The sequence below is a fragment of the Oncorhynchus masou genome, chromosome 15, assembly GCF_036934945.1.
Source record: "Oncorhynchus masou masou isolate Uvic2021 chromosome 15, UVic_Omas_1.1, whole genome shotgun sequence".
In the NCBI taxonomy this organism is placed as follows: domain Eukaryota; kingdom Metazoa; phylum Chordata; class Actinopteri; order Salmoniformes; family Salmonidae; genus Oncorhynchus; species Oncorhynchus masou.
The window spans coordinates 62,346,553-62,371,063 of NC_088226.1; the positions used below are offsets into that span (position 1 = coordinate 62,346,553).

The 24,511-nt window shown below is 41.7% G+C and overlaps 1 protein-coding gene across 5 annotated transcripts in view; it reads right to left on the minus strand.

The window, feature by feature from the left end:
• pot1 (protection of telomeres 1 homolog) overlaps nucleotides 1-24,240 on the minus strand; it is a 51,012-nt gene extending 26,772 nt beyond the window's left edge. For 4 of the 5 annotated variants that reach the window (XM_064989961.1, XM_064989960.1, XM_064989957.1 and 1 more), the window contains exons 1-8: nucleotides 24,145-24,240; nucleotides 6,713-6,908; nucleotides 5,432-5,565; nucleotides 4,979-5,051; nucleotides 3,823-3,923; nucleotides 1,054-1,161; nucleotides 878-946; nucleotides 377-503 (exon numbers count right to left, since the gene is read on the minus strand). In XM_064989961.1, the coding sequence (XP_064846033.1) occupies nucleotides 377-503; nucleotides 878-946; nucleotides 1,054-1,161; nucleotides 3,823-3,923; nucleotides 4,979-5,051; nucleotides 5,432-5,551 (598 nt within the window). In that variant the 5' untranslated portion in view covers nucleotides 5,552-5,565; nucleotides 6,713-6,908; nucleotides 24,145-24,240. The remainder of the gene's footprint in view (nucleotides 1-376; nucleotides 504-877; nucleotides 947-1,053; nucleotides 1,162-3,822; nucleotides 3,924-4,978; nucleotides 5,052-5,431; nucleotides 5,566-6,712; nucleotides 6,909-24,144) is intronic. The other variant, XM_064989959.1, reaches the window with a different exon arrangement.
• Between the last annotated feature and the right edge of the window lie 271 nt (nucleotides 24,241-24,511).

Here is a 24,511-nt window from a genome sequence, read left to right on the forward strand (position 1 = left end):
CCATTGACAGCCTCCACCTCCTCCCTCCCCCGCCCGCCCGCCCGCCAAACCCTACACCTCTACAAATGCATGTTTACTGAGATCACAGTACAGTAACCACCACCCAACCTACCCTGGATGACACCACCTAGACACACCAACAAACCCCTTATTATCTCACAGCAGCAAGTCAGGGGGTCCAGTAGTCATAGCAACCAGCCTGTTGGTTGAATATGGACTTCAAAGTGCTTTGCTGAGTAGGAAGTGTGTCCATTTCTGCCTGTAGAGTATCTTAGCACAGAGCCAACACCTTGAACTGAGCTCAACATGGGGCTGGTGGAATATCACCATATTTGTCTATACCATGTTAGTGCATTTGCAGGGCAGGTTGACCTACCTGTCCCCTTGGTCCGAAATGGCTGCTTGAAGAAGGTGACCACAGCGTAGACATTCACCACTACCCCAGGCTTCAGGTCGCTCAGTGGGACGTAGGTGTACTTAACCACCTTCACTGCCTTAGTGACCTGAAGACAAACACTACTGCATTACCATTCAGGATCGGACAACAATTTATTAAGTAAAGAGAGAATGTCTATTTGTAAATGACTTCAGAGAGAACAACAGTCAGTTGTAGAGACTGGATGAAATCAGTCTCTAAATTGATCGATTGGACAGAGTAAAGTTGTTTTGGGATCAGTAAGAGTGATTTAAGTGGAAGGGCCAAAGGCTAGCTATTTTATATGTATTCAGTACCATAAAGATCCTGCAAAACATTACACACGCAGGTTCACATTGGGATGAACATCTGATGACATGAGATTTTTCAGACAGGCACAATACGGCATCTGACAGCCTCCATAAAACCAAGGTCTTTGAGCTAATGAGTTCACAGACTGACCTCAGTGCTGGCTGGAGAGGTTCTTTTGCGGGGTACAGATGCTCTCGGGCTTACAGTAGATGGCCACACCTAGGACACAGAGAAAAAGATTTCAGAAAACTAAAGGGTCACATTTTATTAAACCCTCCCTATAATTAACAACCAACGTAGGAACCCCTCCCTAAACATGTACTCACATACATCCAGGCATCATCTCCAGCTAGCTGCAGGTTACAGGCATGGAGCTTGTCCTTTTGAGCTGTGGGAGAATTGCCCACAGAGAAGCCAGTCACCAGCAGCATGTCCTGGGTGAACAAACGCATGCAACAGAGACAGAGAGAGTTATGTGGTGTGGTGAGAGGCGAGATAACACTGCCCCCCCCACCCCCCACCCACCCCCCAATATTAAAAAATAATAAACGATGTAAAATAGCATTGACCTATATTAAACCTATCTGGGATACTTGGTATGTCCTTAACCTAACTCTTACCCTAACCAAACATTTAAAATTGAATGAGGTAGGGAAGTCCCAAGGATAGCGCAGACCGTTTAATATAGCAGATGTTGTGGTAAGAAATACAGGCTTGTGAGTAATACGCTACACTCAAAATAGAGATAAGCCAGTTGTATTTTGCTTGGGGAGCAGTGTGTGACTGTCCTCCAAATGGTTTAACAATGTTCTCTGACATAACTCATACAGCAGACAAAGGGAAGGGAGATATACAAAGTAATCATGTTACAGTGGATTAAACAAACCATTGACAGACTACTCTACAGACTACTCTACAGCCACGATAGCCAATCCCTTTTCCCGCTACGTCTGCTCAGAATGTGATGATTCTTCTCCTCTCAGGGATGTTCTGAGACAATAGGTCAGCCATGTCGAACACTGGTGCATCGCTCAGCTCATTCAACTTTGTCTGTGCATTGGTCTTAAATGACATGGATGCCTGAATCCTATCATTGGGTTTGAGAGTCATTTTATCAAGGTTAATAAAAAGATTTGCTGATCAGTCACCACCGTTACAGAGCATGTCAACACTGCTACAGAGAGAGCATGTAGGATGTCAACACTATTACAAACTAGAGGATATAAACAACCAAAATGACTAACATCCCTATGTCTTCGCACTTAAGAGTCTGTCTGATCCTCAGACTCTGAATAGCATCCCTAAGATCAAACTGTTGACTTAATCTACTTCAATGTAGATGATAATTGCGTAAGAACTCGCTCCACAAGGAAGATGCTCTCTCTCATCGGGAGTGTTGCAATTTTGCTCACAATGACTAGAGCTAACGCTCCAATCATCTCTTTTGAAGATTATACCACTCCTCAAAGCAATATGGAACTGAGGATAAGCATGCAGCTACAATATGGAACTGAGGATAAGCATGCAGCTACAATATGGAACTGAGGATAAGCATGCAGCTACAACATGGAACTGAGGATAAGCATGCAGCTACAATATGGAACTGAGGATAAGCATGCAGCTACAATATGGAACTGAGGATAAGCATGCAGCTACAATATGGAACTGAGGATAAGCATGCAGCTACAATATGGAACTGAGGATAAGCATGCAGCTACAATATGGAACTGAGGATAAGCATGCAGCTACAACATGGAACTGAGGATAAGCATGCAGCTACAACATGGAACTGAGGATAAGCATGCAGCTACAACATGGAACTGAGGATAAGCATGCAGCTACAACATGGAACTGAGGATAAGCATGCAGCTACAATATGGAACTGAGGATAAGCATGCAGCTACAATATGGAACTGAGGATAAGCATGCAGCTACAATATGGAACTGAGGATAAGCATGCAGCTACAATATGGAACTGAGGATAAGCATGCAGCTACAATATGGAACTGAGGATAAGCATGCAGCTACAACATGGAACTGAGGATAAGCATGCAGCTACAACATGGAACTGAGGATAAGCATGCAGCTACAATATGGAACTGAGGATAAGCATGCAGCTACAACATGGAACTGAGGATAAGCATGCAGCTACAACATGGAACTGAGGATAAGCATGCAGCTACAACATGGAACTGAGGATAAGCATGCAGCTACAATATGGAACTGAGGATAAGCATGCAGCTACAACATGGAACTGAGGATAAGCATGCAGCTACAACATGGAACTGAGGATAAGCATGCAGCTACAACATGGAACTGAGGATAAGCATGCAGCTACAACATGGAACTGAGGATAAGCATGCAGCTACAACATGGAACTGAGGATAAGCATGCAGCTACAACATGGAACTGAGGATAAGCATGCAGCTACAACATGGAACTGAGGATAAGCATGCAGCTACAACATGGAACTGAGGATAAGCATGCAGCTACAACATGGAACTGAGGATAAGCATGCAGCTACAACATGGAACTGAGGATAAGCATGCAGCTACAATATGGAACTGAGGATAAGCATGCAGCCACAACATGGAACTGAGGATAAGCATGCAGCTACAACATGGAACTGAGGATAAGCATGCAGCTACAATATGGAACTGAGGATAAGCATGCAGCTACAACATGGAACTGAGGATAAGCATGCAGCTACAATATGGAACTGAGGATAAGCATGCAGTTACAACATGGAACTGAGGATAAGCATGCAGCTACAACATGGAACTGAGGATAAGCATGCAGCTACAACATGGAGCTGAGGATAAGCATGCAGTTACAATATGGAACTGAGGATAAGCATGCAACTACAATATGGAACTGAGGATAAGCATGCAGTTACAATATGGAACTGAGGATAAGCATGCAGTTACAATATTACAAAATTCAGCATTATATTCTGCCAGATAACACAGCCACCTACACCATTAACATCCATTACATTCCAATTAAGATTTTTGTGCCCACTTCCCCAGTAAGTACAAACCAGGGCCATTATTACACTGTGTTTGAGATCCTATAGGTAATGGACAGAGACCTACCCCTTGACTGACGGATTCGGAGCAGTCCTTCGCCAGCGCACCAAACAGGATGATATTGATGGATGAGTTTTCCGGGGACATGTTCTGTTGGGAGTCTACTTCTGACGGAGGCAGAGACAACTCTTAAGCAGAAGATAGTTTACACACGCAGCAAATTTGACAGATGCAAGACATATTCAGAAATACCTGAGCCTGTACGGCTTTAAGGGTATTCTATTATTAGGGCTACAGTTCAATTAAATGTCACCCAACTCCGCTCTGCACAAGGTGCAAGTTCAAAATTGGATAGAGGGTAATCCGTCTTCCTGTCAGTCATTGCATATCTTAAGAGAGCTATAACTCAACTAGCCCATATCAGCTAATGTTTTTCAGCCCATAGATTTTGTAGTAATGTTTGGGTCACTCAAACATCACATGAACACACATTGGACATGGCAAAATGTATAGAATTGCAGGAAATAAGCTTTAAACCTGCAACATATTCTCTCCACCAACAAGAAGGGGTGTGAACAGTTTGTGTCATGAACAGTACCCATAGAAATAGACGTGGCATGCGAGGGGGAGGGATGTTCCCCAGTGCTGGAAGGGGGGCCTGAGTGAAAAAGTTGGTCTAAAAGGGACAATGCAATCAGCATCTCTGAAATGCTCTGTACACTACTAAGACAATTAGCACTTCCCTATAATTCCAACCGCTCTGGGTTGTGTAAATGTCAGCAAAAGAACACAAAGTGAAAAACATTATCAAAAAATAGCACTGATCATTCTGTCACGACTGACAATTGCTGTGGTAATACAATTATTACACAAGACAAGGAAACAAGGCATATTTCAAATGGGTTTGAAGTACTGTATTAACAAGCGAGATAACCCTCTCTGAATAAGCAGTGCTGCTGTATGAATGCTAATCATAATGCAGAGGGATAAATGTAGCATGGACGACACAACAAAGAAGAAATGGCCTTTTTCAACAATCCTATTGAGATCCATTCCAGCTGAACGGCTTATAGTGGGAGTGAGACAATCGAGCCAGCTGAGATCTAACACAGCCAGCTACATGCCCTCCAAGGAAATTCCACCAATGCATGATTGGGCAGTCACTCCTTCATTGTATAGGCCTACATCCTTCTGGGCCTAAATGTTCTCTCATATAGAATACCTTGAATCACAGTCTTCAGAACATAGTTGTCTTCTCCCATGGATACCAATGGCCCTTTGTGAACTACTCTCCCCTGGCAGAATAGCAGAAAAATACAACTTTAGATGAATGGTAAAACATGTCAAATCAATGCGTGTCAAATCGGTCAAGTCCTCAAGCCAATTAGCACATAACTCCCTTAGAAGGAAAATGGAGGATGGGGGGGGGGGGATTTGTTGTTAATTGCTTTGTCTGCTTTACAATCATCTGCCAATAATGAACTTGAAAGAAGGTAAATAAATACAGTGTGGAGAGAGGAACATGGATAAATAGACAGAGCAAGGAGAGTGTTTTCACTCAGAAAAGCAGGCAGTGGAGGACAGGATCGAGAATGCAAGAAAGGGAGAAGAGGGGGATTTATGGAGATATAAGAAACGAAGCGTAGCGGAAGGGTTTGACCTGACCGAGACACACCTTCACAGTCTTGCCAGTGCAGTCTGAGGTAGGGCTGAGGAGTGGAATGGGGATCCTCTGGAGTTGAGAGGGAACCTGGGTGCCGGGACCGGGCCCGTCCTTGACCACAAGGACAGGCATTACTTCAAGAATACCTGATGAAAAACATACATTTACATTTTAGTCAATTAGCAGATGCTCTTATCCAGAGCTACTTACAGGAGCAATTAGGGTTAAGCGCCTTGCTCAAGGGCACATAGACAGATGGTTCGAATCCCTGAGCCGACTAGGTGAACAAACAACCTCTTGGTTACTGGCCCAACACTCTTAACCACTGGGCTAGCTATACACTATGTAGCCTATTGTCACAGAAATAACAGACATCTGTTCAAAAAAAAAAATAGGCCAACAATGAAATGACTAAACTTCAAAATACAACTGACTCATCAACAAGCAAAAAGGTGTATGTTTATTTCCCCCAGGTAGTTGACTGAGAACACATTCTCATTTACAGCAATGACATGGGGAACAGTTACAGGATAGACAAATGAGCCAATTGGAAGCTGGGGATAATTAGGCGGCCATGATGGTATGAGGGCCAGATTAGGAATTTGCCAGGGTTAACAAGTGCAATGGGATATTTAGTGACTAAAGAGAGTCAGGACATCACTGCCCTGGAGCATTTGGATATTTTTTATTTTAGACCAGAGGAAAGAGTGCCTCCTACTGGCCCTCAACACCCCTTCAGGCAACATCTGGTCTCCCCTATCAAGGGACCAACCAGGACGAATCCTGCTTAGCTTCAGAGGCAAGCCAGCAGTAGGAAGCAGGGTGGTATGCTGCTGGCATATCACAAAAACCTTAGCGAGGGACACAGGAGAGGTGTTTTAGATGCATTCCCAGCAGGTGCTAGGTTGTTACCTGTCAGTGTGAGTACTTGTTTGCTTTGGGGGGATTTGACTGGTGCATCCGACTCCCACAGTGCTACATTGTGTGGCCAGCCTTGGAGGCAGCCAGTCAGTTAACCATTTAGTCAGTCAGAATGAAAGATTTTCCTTCCAATTTCAACTAGGGGGGAGGAGCCACAGGCACAACGTGTGAGCCTGCTGGGAGGCTCATTGTACTTAGAACTGTCAATTGTTTACTTTTGAAAAAACGTTCCGACTTAACCAAGAACATCTCCATTTCATCTATAATCCCTCAGTCACAACTCTCTCAAGAACAGTCTGTCATTCTCTCCCAGCTCCATGTAAAACTAAAAGAGGATAGTCTGGCTCCTGGCTCTCTCCGTGTGCATCTTACCCTCAGAACAGCGGCAGCGACACAGTGGGCTTGAGGAGGGGTAGAGGCGCACCAGCTGTAAATACCACCCACAGCCCTGGAGCTTGGTGCCAGCCTGTACCCAGTGAGATGGCAGACGCTCTGGCCTAGGTCCTGCGGTGGAGAGACAGCTGCCTCACCCGTTCCTCAGTCGCCAACCCCCAGCCCTGCCTGGCTCCTTCAAACCACAAGGCGCTCGTTAATTCAAGTTCAGCCAAACAAATGATTTATGGAGAGGTTTAAATGGCTGAATAACGCTGGAGAATGAGGGAGAAATACTGGCTACTATGGGTTTGTAGGTTAGTACATTCCTGTGTTCTGTAGTGGATAACCAACTGAGTGATATTGAGGACCAAATTAGACATAAACTACATGACATAATGCTCTCCTGAACTGAACACTCCCAAGTAAGACTTGAATAGTGAGAGTGGATAAGCTCCCAGGTGTCAATTATCATTGGCCAATAGTTAGGCTACATTAGTAACGCGTAAACATGCTAACAGCCTCTGCCATTTATCAAGGGCCTCTTGATTACACACAGGTGGATTGTATTTATCATCATTAGTCATTTAGGTCAACATTGGATCATTCAGAGATCCTCACTGAACTTCTGGAGAGAGTTTGCTGCACTGAAAGTAAAGGGGGTGAATAATTTTGCACGCCCAATTTTTCAGTTTTTGATTTGTTAAAGTTTGAAATATCCAATAAATGTCGTTCCACTTCATGATTGTGTCCCACTTGTTGTTGATTCTTCACAAAAAAATAGTTTTATATCTTTATGTTTGAAGCCTGAAATATGGCAAAAGGTCGCAAAGTTCAAGGGGGCCGAATACTTTCGCAAGTTGGTGGTTCCTTTTATCATGAGACTTCAATATTCCAAGGTAAGAGGTTTTAGGTTGTAGTTAATATAGTTTTAAAGGACTATTTCTCTCTATACCATTTGAATTTCATATACCTTTGACTATTGGATGTTCTTATAGGCACTATAGTATTGCCAGTGTAACAGTATAGCTTCCGTCCCCATCCTCGCCCCTACCTGGGCTCGAACCAGAAACGCATCGACAACAGCCACACTCGAAGTATCGTTACCCATCCCTCCACAAAAGCCGCGGCACTTGCAGCGCAAGGGGAATAACTACTCCAAATCTAAAAGCGAGTGAAGTTTGAAACAGTATTAGCGCACACCCAGCTAACTAGCTAGCCATTTCACATTGGTTACACCAGCCATTGGGCTAATAGGCTTGAAGTCATAAACAGCACTGTTATTGCGAAGAGCTGCTGGCAAAACGCACAAAAGTGCTGTTTGAATTAATGATTACGGGCCTGCTGCTGCTCAGTCAGACTGCTCTATCAAATCAGACTTAATTATAACATAATAACACACAAATACAAGCCTTTGGTCAGTAATATGATCGAATCCGGGAACTATCATTTAGAAAACAAAACGTTTATTATTTCAGTGAAATACGGAACCGTTCGGTATTTTATCTAACGGGTGGCATCCCTAAGTCTAAATATTCTTGTTACACAACCTTCAATGTATGTCATAATTACGTAAAATTCAGGCAAATTAGTTCGCAATGAGCCAGGCAGCCCAAACTATATACCCTGACTCTGCGTGCAATGAACGCAAGAGAAATTACACAATTTCACCTGGTTAATATTGCCTGCTAAACTGGATTAGTAGTGATTATGATTGTTTTTTTTATAAGATAAGTTTAATGCTAGCTAGCAATTTACCTTGGCTTCTACTGCATTCGCGTAACAGGCAGGCTACTCGTGTAGTGGAATGGTTAGAGCGTTGGACTAGTTAACTGTGCGGTTGCAAGATTGGAACCCCTGAGCTGACAAGGTGAAAATCTGTCTTTCAGACCCTGAACAAAGCAGTTAACCCACAGTTCCTAGGCCGTCATTGAAAATAAGAATGTGTTCTTAACTGACAACTCTCCTCCCAGACTAACATTAAGCATCTGGAATCGGCTTCCTATTTCGCAACAAAGCCTCCTTCACTCATGCTGCCAAACATATCCTCATAAAACGGACTATCCTACTGATCCTTGACTTCAGCATTTACAAAATAGCCTCCAACACTCTACTCAGCAAATTGGATGCAGTCTATCACAGTGCCATCCGTTGTGTCACCAAAGCCCCATATACAACCCACCACTGCGACCTGTATGCTCTCGTTGGCTGGTCCTCACTACATACTCATCGCCAAACGCACCCGACAAGCCCTACCCTATCTCAGCTCACGGATCACCATAGCAACACCCACCCGTAGCAGGCGCTCCAGCAGGTATATTTCACCGGTCATCCCCAAAGCCAACACATATTTGGCCGCCTTTCCTTACAGTTCTCTGCTGCCAATGACTGGAACGAATTGCCAAAAAAAAAAAAATCACTGAAGTTGGAGATATATCTTCCTCACTAACTTTACGCGTCAGCTGTCAGAGCAGCTTACCGATCGCTGCAGCTGTCCAAATAGCCCATCTGTAAATAGCCCATCCAACAAACTACCTACCTCATCCCCATATTTGTTTTTCTGCTCTTTGCACACCAGTATCTTTACTTGCACATCCACATCTGCACATCTATCACTCCAGTGTAAATTATTAAATTGTAATTACTTCGCCACTATTGGCCTATTTATTGCCTTACCTCCTTACTTAATTTGCACACACTGTATACAGATTTTTTTATTGTGTTATTGACTATACGTTTGTTTATCCCATGTGTAACTGTTGTTTTTGTCGCACTGCTTTGCTTTATCTTGGCCAGGTCGCAGTTGTAAATGAGAACTTGTTCTCAACTGGCCTACCTGGTTCAATAAAGGTGAAAAAAAAACATTAAAAAAACAATCTGAAGCATTTATTTGGGCTGCAATTTCTGAGGCTGGTAACTCTAATGAACTCTGGGTCTTCCTTTCCTGTGGCAGTCCTCATGAGAGTCAGTATCATCACAGCTTGATGGTAGCGCTTGATAGCCCTATCCAAGCACATATCTTCTGTATACCACCCCTCCCTTTTAGTATAAGAAATAAAACACTAAGTTTTGAATCCTGCGTCATTTGGTGTCACTTCATAAACCATGTTCCATGGAATCGGTACATTGAAAATCTCTTCCCATCTCTATGGCACAGCTGTCAATTTGTTGGTCCTTAAATGAAACTGGAATACTTTTTTTAATCACAATTTTATTTAAAAAAATAATGATTATCATTTGACTTTATGATACTCAAGTCTCCTCTTAATGATAGATCATAGCAATCTCCAAGCCTTACTGTTCAAACCCCAATTGCAATAACATTAGCCTGTAACAAAAAGGTTCATTTCCTGAATATTAAAACGCCAGATTAATCCGTTTTATGCTCTTGCAGGTGTATGAAAATGTATCCTTTGGCTGAGTAAAAACCCCGTAGAAGATAAAATGGTACAGCAGGTGTTTCCATTGCTCTTTTATCGGCTGGGGAACAGTTTGCCAGTGGGAGTGTGAGTGCATGCGAGAGCCTAGTTATGCGCCGGCGGAGCCAAGGCCACTCTCTCACAGACCCAATTTAAAACTCGGCATCACTCTGTTCCTGAGTCAGACTCTCTGCAGGTGAGTGGAGAGGGGGATGGCTAGCAGTCTGTCCAGCCAGATAGACACTGCCTCAGACCCTTGTCCTTTGGTTCTCTGTAGAGAGTTAGAATACACATGGTGCAAGTTTGAAATGTGGTTGTGAATCAGCAGTTTCTTTCATTATGTCAGTCACAGTCACTTTTTTTTAGATTGGCAAATTAGCCAGCTATCCAATTTGAAAACAAGTGTTGACGGTCCATATTCTCCTTTCTACTTTCACTCCACAGGTGCCATTCTACTGGGTCCGCAAACACAGAAGGAGCTGAAATTCCAAGTGGCATGCGTCTCTATGCTGCCTGACTTAAATCCCCAGCTTGGTGAGTGTGGCATTTGAAGGTGACAGGCCTCACTGAGAAACTCCCATCAGGCTGTGTTTGAGAGAGGCATAACTCCCAGAAATGCCAAACAAAAAAGAAAAGAAAAACTTGACAAATTTCACAATAAATCGGTGTAAACTGTAAAATGTCAACAACAACAAAAATCTAGATCAAGATACCCATTTCTATATCAAATGCTAAAAAAAGATAAACCACTAAATTGTTGTCTTTGTTTAAATGATTGGATTTGAGGTGTCGTTCTGACGTCTTTGAACTGGGATTTTACAGATTAGTCCAAGGCTACACACGTTTCAGTGTGACTTGTAATGTGATACCAGTATGAAAGCACAGATGGTTCGGTTGAATTAACAAAACTATCCAAATATTTCAACATTTGTGCTGAATAGTCAGTTGATTTTGTTTGTTTCAATTCTTTCATCTACCAAGGCCTGTGCAAATCGGCTTGATTCCACAAATCTTGCCAGCGCGGGATTCACGACGAACATGTAAATAATATGCCGTACCAAATGTCTTGCTGCTGCAGAGAGTGTAAATGTGGGATTGAGGAAAAGCATAGAGAAAAAAAACATGTTGAACAAAGAGCGACGTCTGTATTCAGTGATGCCTCCAGGGCAATGCTGACAAAGCGTCGCTACATGTCAAACAAACTGTTGCGGATGAAGGGAGGACCCTTCGCTTGCTCCACATTTCCATAATCTGGTTTTGATAAAGGCTTACAGAATGGGGCTACCGAAATAGGTCTTCAAAAGGGCTTGTCCAAATCTAACGATACCCACTGCCAAGGGAAGCTTTGTGTTCCTGTATCTCTACAGTGCATGGGGAATTATGGCTCCGACAGAGATGCTGCAGCTGTTATGCTGTTTATGTAAGAAGTGTGATGGAACAGGGTTCTTCCAGAATGTCGTCTTTGCCATCTTTCTCTCCTTATCTGCAGTCTTCTTTTGAGGTTTCACAGCAGACTGCAAAGGCATTTGTATCTCTGCTCTTCTTCCTTCAAATGGAGCTTATTCCTCTTCTGTGCACCTGTTGTGACTTAGGCGACCATCTTAGCACAAACACTTGCCGTTAAGGCCCGGGTATTTGCTTCTAGGTCAATCCCTTTCAATGGACACAAAGGAAGAATTGGTAGCAGACAGAAAACACAAGACCATCTTTAAAAAAACATCTGTTTATTTTCTTTCATGAATTACAGAGAGCAGTTTTGCATCCTCTCGTTATTATTATCGTCATCATCTTTATTCCATATTTAATAGTCTATGTAAAGTACGTATTTTCCTCCTATATATTTCTCTAGTTTTAACAGTGCATTCGGAAAGAATTCAGACCCCTTGACTTTTTCACGTTACAGCCTTATTCTAAAATGGATTAAATATTTATTGTTTTCCGGGAATCGACACACAATACCCATAAAGATATAGTAAAAACAGGTTTTTAAAAAAATCTGCTAATTTATTATAAGTAAAAAACAGATACCTTATTCATATACAGTGGGGCAAAAAAAGTATTTAGTCAGCCACCAATTGTGCAAGTTCTCCCACTTAAAAAGATGAGGCCTGTAATTTTCATCATAGGTACACTTCAACTATGACAGACAAAATGAGAAGAAAAAAAATCCAGAAAATCCCATTGTAGGATTTTTAATGAATTTATTTGCAAATTATGGTGGAAAATAAGTATTTGGTCACCTACAAACAAGCAAGATTTCTGGCTCTCACAGACCTGTAACTTCTTCTTTAAGAGGCTCCTCTGTCCTCCACTTGTTACCTGTATTAATGGCACCTGTTTGAACTTGTTATCCGTATAAAAAGACACCTGTCCACAACCTCAAAACAGTCACACTCCAAACTCCACTATGGCCAAGACCAAAGAGCTGTCAAAGGACACCAGAAACAAAATTGTAGACCTGCACCAGGCTGGGAAGACTGAATCTGCAATAGGTAAGCAGCTTGGTTTGAAGAAATCAACTGTGGGAGCAATTATTGGGAAATGGAAGACATACAAGACCACTGATAATCTCCTTCGATCTGGGGCTCTACGCAGGATCCCACCCCGTGGGGTCAAAATGATCACAACAACAGTGAGCAAAAATCCCAGAACCACACGGGGGGACCTAGTGAATGACCTGCAGAGAGCTGGGACCAAAGTAACAAAGCCTACCATCAGTAACACACTACGCTGCCAGGGACTCAAATCCTGCAGTGCCAGACGTGTCCCCCTGCTTAAGCCAGTACATGTCCAGGCCCGTCTGAAGTTTGCTAGAGAGCATTTGGATGATCCAGAATAAGATTGGGAGAATGTCACATGGTCAGATGAAACCAAAATATAACTTTTTTGGTAAAAACTCAACTTGTCGTGTTTGGAGGACAAAGAATGCTGAGTTGCATCCAAAGAACACCATACCTACTGTGAAGCATGGGGGTGGAAACATCATGCTTTGGGGATGTTTTTCTGCAAAGGGACCAGGACGACTGATCTGTGTAAAGGCAAGAATGAATGGGGCCATGTATCGTGAGATTGAGTGAAAACCTCCTTCCATCAGCAAGGGCATTGAAGATGAAACGTGGCTGGGTCTTTCAGCATGACAATGATCCCAAACACACTGCCCGGGCAACGAAGGAGTGGCTTCGTAAGAAGCATTTTAAGGTGCTGGAGTGGCCTAGCCAGTCTCCAGATCTCAACCCCATAGAAAAATCTTTGGAGGGAGTTGAAAGTCCGTGTTGCCAAGCAACATCCCCAAAACATCACTGCTCTAGAGGAGATCTGCATGGAGGAATGGGCCAAAATAGCAGCAACAGTGTGTGAAAACCTTGTGAAGACTTACAGAAAACGTTTGACCTCTGTCATTGCCAACAAAAGGGTATAAAACAAAGTATTGAGATAAACTTTTGTTATTGACCAAATACTTATTTTCCACCATAATTTGCAAATAAATTCATTAAAAATCCTACAATGTGATTTTCTGGATTTCTTTCCTCATTTTGTCTGTCATAGTTGAAGTGTACCTATGATGAAAATTACAGGCCTCATCTTTTTTAAGTGGGAGAACTTGCACAATTGGTGGCTGACTAAATACTTTTTTGCCCCACAGTAAGTATTCAGCCCCTTTGCAATGAGACTAAATTGAGGTCAGGTGCATTGTGTTTCCATTGATCATCCTTAAGATGTTTCTACAACTTGGACTCCACCTGTGGTGAATTCAATTGATTGGACATGATATGGAAAGGCACACACCTGTCTATATAAAAGGTCCCACAGTTGACAGTGCATGTCAAAGCAAAAACCAAGCCAAGGGGTTGAAGGAATTGTCCGTAGAGCTCTGAGACAGGATTGTGTCGAGGCACAGACCTGGTGAAGGGTACCATAACATTTCTGCAGCATTGGAGGTCCCCAAGAACACAGTGGCCCACATCATTCTTAAATGGAAGAAGTTTGGAACCACCAAGACTCTTCCGAGAGCTGGCCGCCCAGCCAAACTGAGCAATTGGGGAGAAGGGCCTTGGTCGGGGAGGTGACCAAGAACCAAATGGTCACTCTGACAGAGCTCCAGAGTTCCTCTGTAGAGATGGGAGAACCTTTCAGAAGGACAAACATCTCTGCAGCACTCCACCAATCAGGCCTTTATGGTAAAGTGGCCAGACTTAAGCCACTCCTCAGTAAAAGGCACGACAGCCCGATTGGAGTTTGCCAAAAGGCATCTAAAGACTCTCAGACCATGAGAAAGAAGATTCTCTGGTCTGATGAAACCAAAATTGAACTATTTGGCCTGAGCGTCCCGTCTGGAGGAAACCTGGCACCATCCCTACGGTGAAGCATGGTGGTAGAAGCATCATGCTGTGGGGATGTTTTTCAGCGGCAGGGACTGGGAGACTAGTCGGGATCGAGGCAAAGATGTCCGGAGCACAGTTTTTATTTTACCTTTATTTAACTAGGCAAGTCAGTTAAGAACAAATTCTTATTTTCAATGGCGGCCTAGGAACAGTGGGTTAACTACCTGTTTAGGGGCAGAACGACAGATTTGTACCTTGTCAGTACAGAGAGAACCTTGACAAAAGCCTGCTCCTGAGCGCTCAGGACCTCAGACTGGGGTGAAGGTTCATCTTCCAACAGGACAATGACCCTAAGCACACATCCAAGACAACACAGCTTTGGGACAGGTCTCTGAATGTCTTTGAGCGGCCCAGCTGAGCCCGGACTTGAACCTGGTCAAACATCTTGACAGAGATTGAGAGGATCTGCAGAGAAGAATGGGAGAAACTCCCCAAATACAGAATTGCCAAGCTTGTAGCAGCATACCCAAGAAGGCTCACTGCTGTATTCGCTGCCAAAGGTACTAAAATAAAGTACTAAGTAAAGGGTCTGAATACTTATGTAAATGTGATATCAGTTTTTATTTTTAATAAAATAGCAAACATTTCTTCAAACCTGCTTTTGCTTTGTCTTTATGTTGTATTATGTGTAAATTGATGAGGATTTGTCTTTTGTTATCAGTTTTAGAATAAGGCTGTATCATAACAAAATGTGAAAAATGTCAAGGGATCTAAATACTTCCCGAAGACACTGTATAAAAGGAAATCATCAATACAGTACATTTACATTTCATAATACAAAAGAGAATATGAGAATGATTGCAAGAAATAAAACAATATCCCTTCATTCACACCCTCCTCGTTCTTAACCAGTTACCATCTTACCTATAAAAAAAATTAAAAAACCTACTGTACCTTATTTTTACCATTTTTTTTGTCACTCCTTTTTGGTTGTTGGCTGACTGGTTTGCCTCTCGGGTTGCTCGCCTTTAGGCTTCTGCTGCTAGCATTCCTCTTCTGCTAGCTCTTCGCTAGAAGCTGCCCGTCTTCTCTTGGCTGGTCGAAGGAGGAGTGGCCATCTTCATCACAGAGTGCATTACTGGAGTTCTTGCATTCTCTGGCCTTGTGTCCAAGGGATTCATAGCACTAGCACTGTATGTATGCGCATTCTTGATGGTCAGCAAGGCCGCAGATAAAGCAGCGCAGGACCTGTCCGGGGTAGAAAATCCTAGCACTGTAGGGGCCCAAAGTGATTGCGTTCAGCACCTCTAACAGCTCTCCTGTCCTTCCCCTCTTCAACTTCACCCTGTACTTCCTCACTCTGTACCAGAAACCATCCTTATCTACATGCTTTAAAGCTGGCTGTAGAATGGTACAGTATCTTTCAATGAAGCAGTCAACATCTTCATCAGTTAGATTTCCCGTACAGAACTTAACCACAAGGTTCTTCTCGTCGATGTTCATTGCAGATTCCACCTGCCAGGAATTCCACTTTTCTTCATGTGACTTACATAGACTTCGAGGAAGTGGAGAAAAGACCTCTCTGCTTTGAAAACAAGTTAATGTTCCCTCCTATTAGGTAAGGCTCTGAAACTATAGATGTCACTGGCATTAATCCAATTAGATTCAAATAAATATTGTTTCCTACATTGTCTCTGTTAGGGGCTAAAGGTCGACCGATTAATTAGGGCCGATTTCACGTGTTCATAACAATCGGAAATCGGTGTTTTTGGACGCTGATTTTGCCGATATTTTTTTCCCACAACTTTATTTAACGATGCAAGTCAGTTAAGAACACATTCTTATTTTTAATGACGGCATAGGAACGGTGGGTTAACTGCCTTGTTCAGGGGCAGAATAACAAATTTTTACCTTGTCAGCTCAGGGATTCAATCTTGCAACCTTACGGTTAACTAGTGCAACGCTCCAACCACCTGCCTCACGAGGAGCCTTCCTGTTATGCGAATGCAGTAAAAAGCCAAGGTAAGTTGCTAGCTAGCATTAAACTTATCTTATAAAAAACAATCAATCAATCATAATCACTAGTTATAACTACACATGGTTGATGATATTACTAGTTTATCTAGCGTGTCCTGCGTTGCATATAATTGATGCGGTGCGCATTCGCGAAAAAGGACTGTCGTTGCTCCAATGTGTACCTAATCATAAACATGAATGCCTTTCTTAAAATCAATACACAGAAGTATATATTTTTAAACCTGCATATTTAGCTAAAAGAAAGGTTAGCAGGCAATATTAACCAGGTGAAATTGTGTAACTTCTCTTGCGTTCATTGCACGCAGAGTCAGTATATATGCAACAGTTTGGGCCGCCTGGCTCATTGCGAACTAATTTGCCAAATTTTTATGTAATTATGACATAACATTGACGGTTGTGCAATGGAACAGCAATATTTAGACTTAGGGATGCCATCCATTAGATAAAATACGGAACGGTTCCGTATTTCACTGAAAGAATAAACGTTTTGTTTTTGAAATGATAGTTTCCGGATTCGACCATATTAATGACCTAAGGCTTGTATTTCTGTGTGTTATTATGTATAATTAAGTCTATGATTTGATAGAGCAGTCTGAGCGAATGTAGGCACCAGCAGGCTGGTAAGCATTCACTCAAACAGCATTTTCATGTGTTTTGCCAGCAGCTCATCGCAATGCTTCAAGCCGTTTATGACTTCAAGCCTATTAACTCCCGAGATTAGGCTGGTGTAACCGATGTGAAATGGCTAGCTAGTTAGCGGGGTGTGCGTTAAATAGCTTTTCAAACGTCACTCGCTCTGAGACTTGGAGTAGTTGTTCCCCTTGCTCTGCATGGGTAACGCTGCTTCGAGGGTGGCTGTTGTCGATGTGTTCCTGGTTCGAACCCAGGTAGAGGCGAGGAGAGGGATGGAAGCTATACTGTTACACTGGCAATAGTAAAGTGCCTATAATAACTACAACCTAAAACTTCTTACCTGGGAATATTGAAGACTCATGTTAAAAGGAACCACCAGCTTTCATATGTTCTCATGTTCTGAGCAAGGAACTGAAACATTAGCTTTCTTACATGGCACATATTTTACATGGCACATATTTTTACATGGCACATATTACTTTCTTCTCCAACACTTTGTTTTTGGATTATTTAAACCAAATAGAAAATGTTCCATTATTTATTTGAGGCTAAATTGATTTTATTGATGTATTATATTAAGTTAAAATAAGTGTTCATTCAGTATTGTTGTAACTGTCATTATTACAAATAAATAAAAATCATTCGAATAATCGGTATCTGCTTTTTTTGGTCCTCCAATAATTGGTATCGTCATTGAAAAATCATAATCAGCCGACATCTATTAGGGGCCCTCGCTTTCACCCACATACAGTATCTCAGCTGGGCCCAATACTGGCCAAAGACCAGAACTGGGAGCCATGATGGAAAGGCTTGGATCAGCTGATCCCTGTGGGAGATAGGGGAGGGTCAACCACGGCTTACTGCCCGTGTCCTGACACCGTGTGTTCACTATTTGAGTTCAAGTGAATGAATGCACACCTATGCTCTGGCAGATAATACCAGTGTCTTGCACAGCACTTTGTGAGCCATAGCATTCAGTTTTTACCTCAAAAAGGGAGGAGCACTGGACAAACTTTCACAGGCTAACATCACTGGCATTGAGGCTTATAAATATTCTCACACTATTACACTGGGCACTCCAGCACGAAATTACAGCCTCTGGTGCGCATCGTAGGGTAGAATACACGTGGTGAATGAATTGCCCAGTGTCGAAGGGAGATTTAAACAAAAGGAAGCATTTGTTTTTGTTTTTACAAAGAAAGAGACAGGAAAATACAAGAGGCTTATTAATTCCATACTCTTCACACAGTGATAATTCATTACATTATCCTGTACCTGAACCATTATTCTCAAAGATGTATGCTTTGATTCTAGCTGCCGCTGAAAGGCGAGATCCTAAAATAATGGCAGCGGGCAATTTAGCAAAACAAATCTATTAGCCTAAATGATAGAGCAGATAAAAGTAAACAGGGATTTTTAAAGAAATTGGTTAAAATTACAGAGCCAATTTAAACATGTAATTCCCTACCTTTAACAAATATGGCACTACCTTAAAAGCCCTTGGTGATAGAAGTTATTCATGTGCTAATAAGTCTATGATCTAAAATGTAGCCTTGCAACACTTCAGCTAAAATTAACTTGTGCTACTTTGGCTATACCTAATTTAAACACTGTTTATTACTGAATGAACATGATAAGCCCCACAGACACCTTCACCTCATAGTATAGGGAAGTGGTTTTCAAACCTCTCCTTGGGGACCCCCAGACTAGCTCACCAGATTCACCTAGAGAGCTTGATAATTAGTTGACCATTTAAATAAGGTGTGCTAAGCAGTTAGGGCTGGCACAATTACCAGGGGTCCCCTGATTAAAAGCACAAGAAATGTCTTTCTGCATTTTGTAAACGCAGACCTAAAATGCTTCTTCTTGTAATTTCTGCTCGGCATCAGACTAATTTTGTGCTTCATTTGCACTTCTCTACTTGGATGAAAATTCACGAACTAGGCATTCTATCAGCAAACAGCGCTCTGACTGATGTGTAGCTACTTTTCTCAGTGTAGCCTACTTTAATCAGGTAAAATGCAAGATTAACTTCAAGAAAAACATTAGAAATATGACCTTGCTTTGTAATTTACTTGTGTGGCTACTAGCCAAATATCATTGCACCTCTGTTCTCATCTGATGAAAACAAAGATATTTTCTGACAAATTTGAAGCAGTAATGTATTTTCTGTGAAGGAAAACTATAGTTGCAAGCCCCTGATCACTAGTGAAGAAAAAAATAAACACTTGACTTTCAAAAGAAACACAGGTAAAATGGTTTGGGAAAAAAAACGCAGATTTATTTATGGTCTGAGTTTTGAAAATGCAGTTTTCTGAACATTAATGTGATTGATGAATTACTGTATAACCCTGCAGCCAACAGTTATTGATGAAGACATCATGAAAATAAAATAACCGTTTAAACAATTTGTTATTCTTTTTTTTGGTGGAAAGAACAGTTGACTGAAGACGGGATGGCCGGGCATTCATGGGGTTTTGTCCGTTTCTACTTTACCATGGACTCTACAACATGATGAAACTTTGTTGCACATTACTGAAACAAGCAAAATGTTGTCGCAAACGAGTCTTCGGTTGCCTATGCAAAACACCCTTCCCTGCAGTAGCAGCTCATGCGTTGTTCAGGAGCGGAGGAGAAAATTTGAGTCTTAAAAAATATATAGATATTATTTGTTGTGCTATTCGAATAGTTATTACGTTGACAGCAATCATTTGGCTGACCAATAACCGTCATCCAAAATTCAATGACCGTCACAGCCCTACTAGCAGTAAAATCGTTCAAATTAGAGGTCAACCGATTATGATCTTTCAACGCCGATACCGACTATTGGAGGACCAAAAAAGGCCGATACCGATTAATCGGACAATTTAAAAAAAAAAATGTTTTTGTAATAATGACAATTACAACAATACTGAATGAACACTTATTTTAACTTAATATAATACATCAATAAAAATCAATTTAGCCTCAAATAAATAATGAAACATATTCAATGTGGTTTAAATAATGCAAAAACAAAGTGTTGGAGAAGGAAAAGTGAAAAGTAAGTTCCTTGCAAAGAAAATGGGAACATATGAAAGCTGGTGGCTCCTTTTAACAGGAGTCTTCAATATTCCAAGTTAAGAGGTTTTAGGTTGAAGTTAATATGGTATTTATAGGACTATTTCTCTATACCAGTTGTATTTCATATACCTTTGACTATTGGATGTTCTTATAGGCACTATAGTATTGCCAATGTAACAGTATAGCTTCCGTCCCTCTCCTCGCCGCTACCTGGGCTCGAACCAGGAAAACATCGACCACAGCCACACGAAGCAGCGTTACCCATCACTCCACAAAAGCCGCGGGCCCTTTGCTGAGCAAGGGGAATAACTACTCCAAGTATCAGAGCGAGCGCGCACCACGCTAACTAGCTAGCCATTTCACATTGGTTACACCAGCCATTAGGCTGATAGGCTTGAAGTCATAAACAGCGCTGTGCTTGCGAAGAGCTGCTGGCAAAATGCATGAAAGTGCTGTTTGAATGAATGCTTACGAGCCTGCTGCTACCTTCCATCGCTCATGTCAAGACTGCTCTAACAAATCATAGACTTATTTATAACATAATAACACACAGAAATACGAGCCTTTAGTCATTAATATGGTCGAATCCGGAAACTATACATATCGAAAACAAAACGTTTATTATTTCAGTGAAATATGGAACCATTCCCTATTTTATCTAACGGGTGGCATCCCTAAGTCTAAATATTCTTGTTACATTGCACAACCGTCAATATTATGTCATAATTATGTAAAATTCTGGCAAATTAGTTCGCAATGAGCCAGGCTGCCCAAACTGTTGCATATACCCTGACTCTGTGTGCAATGAACGCAAAAGAAATTACACAATTTCACCTGGTTAATATTGCCTGCTAACCTGTGGTTAGGTACAGTCGTCCAACGATTGTGCTTTTTCCGCAAATGCGCTTTTGTTAAATCATGTACCCAGCGTTGCAGCAATTATATGCAACGCAGGATATGCTAGATAAACTAGTAATATCAACCATGTGTAGTTATAACCGGTGATTATGATTGATTGATTGTTTTTTTTATAAGATAAGTTTAATGCTAGCTAGCAACCTTGGCTTCTACTGTATTCGCCTAACAGACAGTTGTGGACTCCTTGTGGAGTGCCACGAGAGGCAGGTGGTTATAGCGTTGGACTAGTTAACTGTAAGGTTGCAAGATTGAATCCCCCGAGCTGACAAGGTAAACATCTGTTGTTCTGCCCCTGAACAAGGCAGTTAACCCACCGTTCCTAGGCAGTCATTGAAAATAAGAATGTGTTCTTAACTGACTTGCCTTGTTAAATAAAAAGGTATAAAAAAATAAATAAAAATCAGCCAAATCGGCACCCCAAAAATACCGATTTCCGATTGTTACGAAAACTTGAAATCGGTCCTAATTAATCGGCCATTCCAATTAATCGGTTGACCTCTAGTTCAAATACATGGAATGTCTGGGGGAGCCCGAGGAGAGGATTGAAAACCCCTGCTGCTGTAGGGTAGGCCTACCTTTAGGAGAAAGGCCTATCAAATAGGCTTTCTTTTTAGTATTATTTGCGTAATCAGTGTCCTGCACCAATTTCAGTGACGTACCATAACGCCAGAGGTTGCTGATGTCAACATAGTTAGCAAGACCTGCACCATTCAAGTGGGACATTTGTAATAATTTCCAGCACAACCATCTACCCTGTGCTTCAAAACACTTCAAGAAATTAGCAAGCTTTGAGTGTATGGGTTAAGTAAAAGTTAGTCTATGTTCTGATGGTGGATGCAGTCAATTACAATGTGAAAGCATGTTAAGACCTATAAAATGCATTCTATCATTATCATGCTCTATTTCTGTTGCACTCAGTCGTACCTGGAAAAACATATTCCATACCCATCCCTAATAGAGGGGGCAAAACAAAGGCCTCGTCGGTTGCCTCCCTATAGGTCCTTGGTATTTGTTGTCCCTTTCTGTGTCATCTCTACTCTGGGCCCAGTATCTCTAAATCAAACCTAATTGAAGTGATTACACAAGGCTAAAAACAAACGCAGGACCAGAATTAAGAAAACACTTGAGATTGTGAACACAGCACTGGAAACAGAGTAATGATGCAAATCTCACTACATCTAAGCACAGAGCTGATGATGGAGAATAGCTCCAATATTTTGCATGAGTGTTACTGTAGATTGTGGAGTAGTTTTTTTCTTCTCCAAAATCACATTTGCTCAATTTCAAACATTAAGCTATTCAACCTTCTTGCTGTAAACTTGTCCTACACAGTCCCTCTAGCCTTGATACTAACAGGAAGCATTTGTCCCAGCCTAGCACTACAACAGCTGATTCTAGTAGCCTAACTAAGGTGTTAATTAATTAAGAGTGTTTTGAAACAAAAACCTGCACACCCTGTAGGTGTCCAGGAACAGGGCAGATCCCCTTTAAGCAATATATTTACAAAGAAAAACTAAAGGTGAATAAAGTAACTTATAATTCAGGATGGAAAACCACAGCTGTTAGGACCGTATAATTACAGTGATTTATGATTAATAGCTCAACATTTTTTTACTTGATTCAATTTTGTATACGTGCTTATTCACTCGAACTAGTCTGCTATTTAATATTCTTAATCATTATTCGTTTGTCTCTGTACCACCATACAGCCACCCAATGGGGACCAATTACACAGTGGAATTACAGTTCCTTTAAATGGTAATTATGCCTGCATTGGGGCCCACAGTGTAGCGCTACATAGTAATTTAGCTGCTTTAGTGACTTTGTAAGTTCACTGGGAACTTATTCCATTACATTTAAACAGAAAGTCATCTTGGCCCATTAGATTATTTTATTGTTTTACCTTTATTCAACTAGGCAAGTCAGTTAAACAAATTCTTATTTACAATGACGACCTACCCCGGCCAAACCCGAACGACGCCGAGCCAATTGTGCGCCGCCCTATGTGACTCCCAATCATGGCCAGTTGTGATACACCGTGGAATCGAACCAGGGTCTGTAGAGACGCCTCTAGCACTGAGATGCAGTTACTTAGACCGCTACGCCACTCGAGAGCAAATCCCTGGCACACACCACTTATGCATTTTACAATTATTATTCATCCTGCTACCAGTCACTTTCTCCTAATCCCTCGCCTATATGTACATCTACCTCAAACCAGTATCCCTGCTCATTGTAAATTTGGAATTGGCACTGACCCTGTTTGTAGCTTCCTCTATTTTCTTTATTAAATATTAGATATACTATTCTGATATTGATTACTGCACTGATGGGTTGAGCGTTTCACTGTACTTGTGCATGTGACAATAAAACCCATGAAGTTGACATGTTTTGGACTAGTTAGCGAACTTAAATTCGGTCTAGCTAACACGTTCATAAATGAACTGTCAAACAAGTTCGCTAGCTAAAGACAGTAGCAGGCTTGCAGGTTTCAGTTCGCCGCTCACTTGCTAGCTCTAACGCTCTTGTCCACCCGCATGCGTCGGATGCACACGTGTGGAGAACACTTTTTTCAGGACTTAACAACATTTTTACTTTGTTGAGGTTATGAAAGCATACTGAAGATAGTCACTAAACAAAATCGGGGGGAAACAAAGACAACTTGCTGTTGCTGTGCGATGGACCAGAGCTACTTGGCTAAAATGGCTAGGTATAGTAACTTTCTAAAACAATTGCTAGTAGATATGACGCTACGTTATGCCTCAATCATTTCCTAATTTACATATTAAGTAACTAGAAAGGTATCTATATTCTGACCATACGAAAAGTTTCTGACTGTTGACTAGCTAACGTTGGTCGGTGAGATAGCCAGCTTCTTCACAGCTAACGTTAGCATGCACGATAGCTAGCAGTAGACAACAAGATAAGTCTTCTAAGGTTCCAAAGCAAGTCTATTTTTCCTCATACGTGACAGACGAGGACACCAATATAAATTACGTTGAGGCAATGACTAAATGAAAGTCAAAGTTTGTCAACTTACTTTGAGTTTACATGCAGACGGGACTGATTCCTTGAATTTCCCTCTTGTTTTTAACTATTGAGGAACCAACTACGGGTATGACAGATATCGAAGTCATCTTTTGCGCATGCGTTCGGCATATGGAGGTCCGCGTTCACCTGAGTCAGAGAGGGAAAGGCGAAGTCAGTATAATATATATTTTGAACGTTTCGTGTAATGTTTACTGTTAATTTCTAATTGTTTATTTCACATTTGTTTATTATATATTTTAATTACCCTGACAATGTTAACATATGTTTCCCATGCCAATAAAGCCCATTGAATTGGGGGGGGGGGGGGGGCTTCCGAGTGCATCTCAGTGCTAGAGGCATCACAACAGACCCCGGTT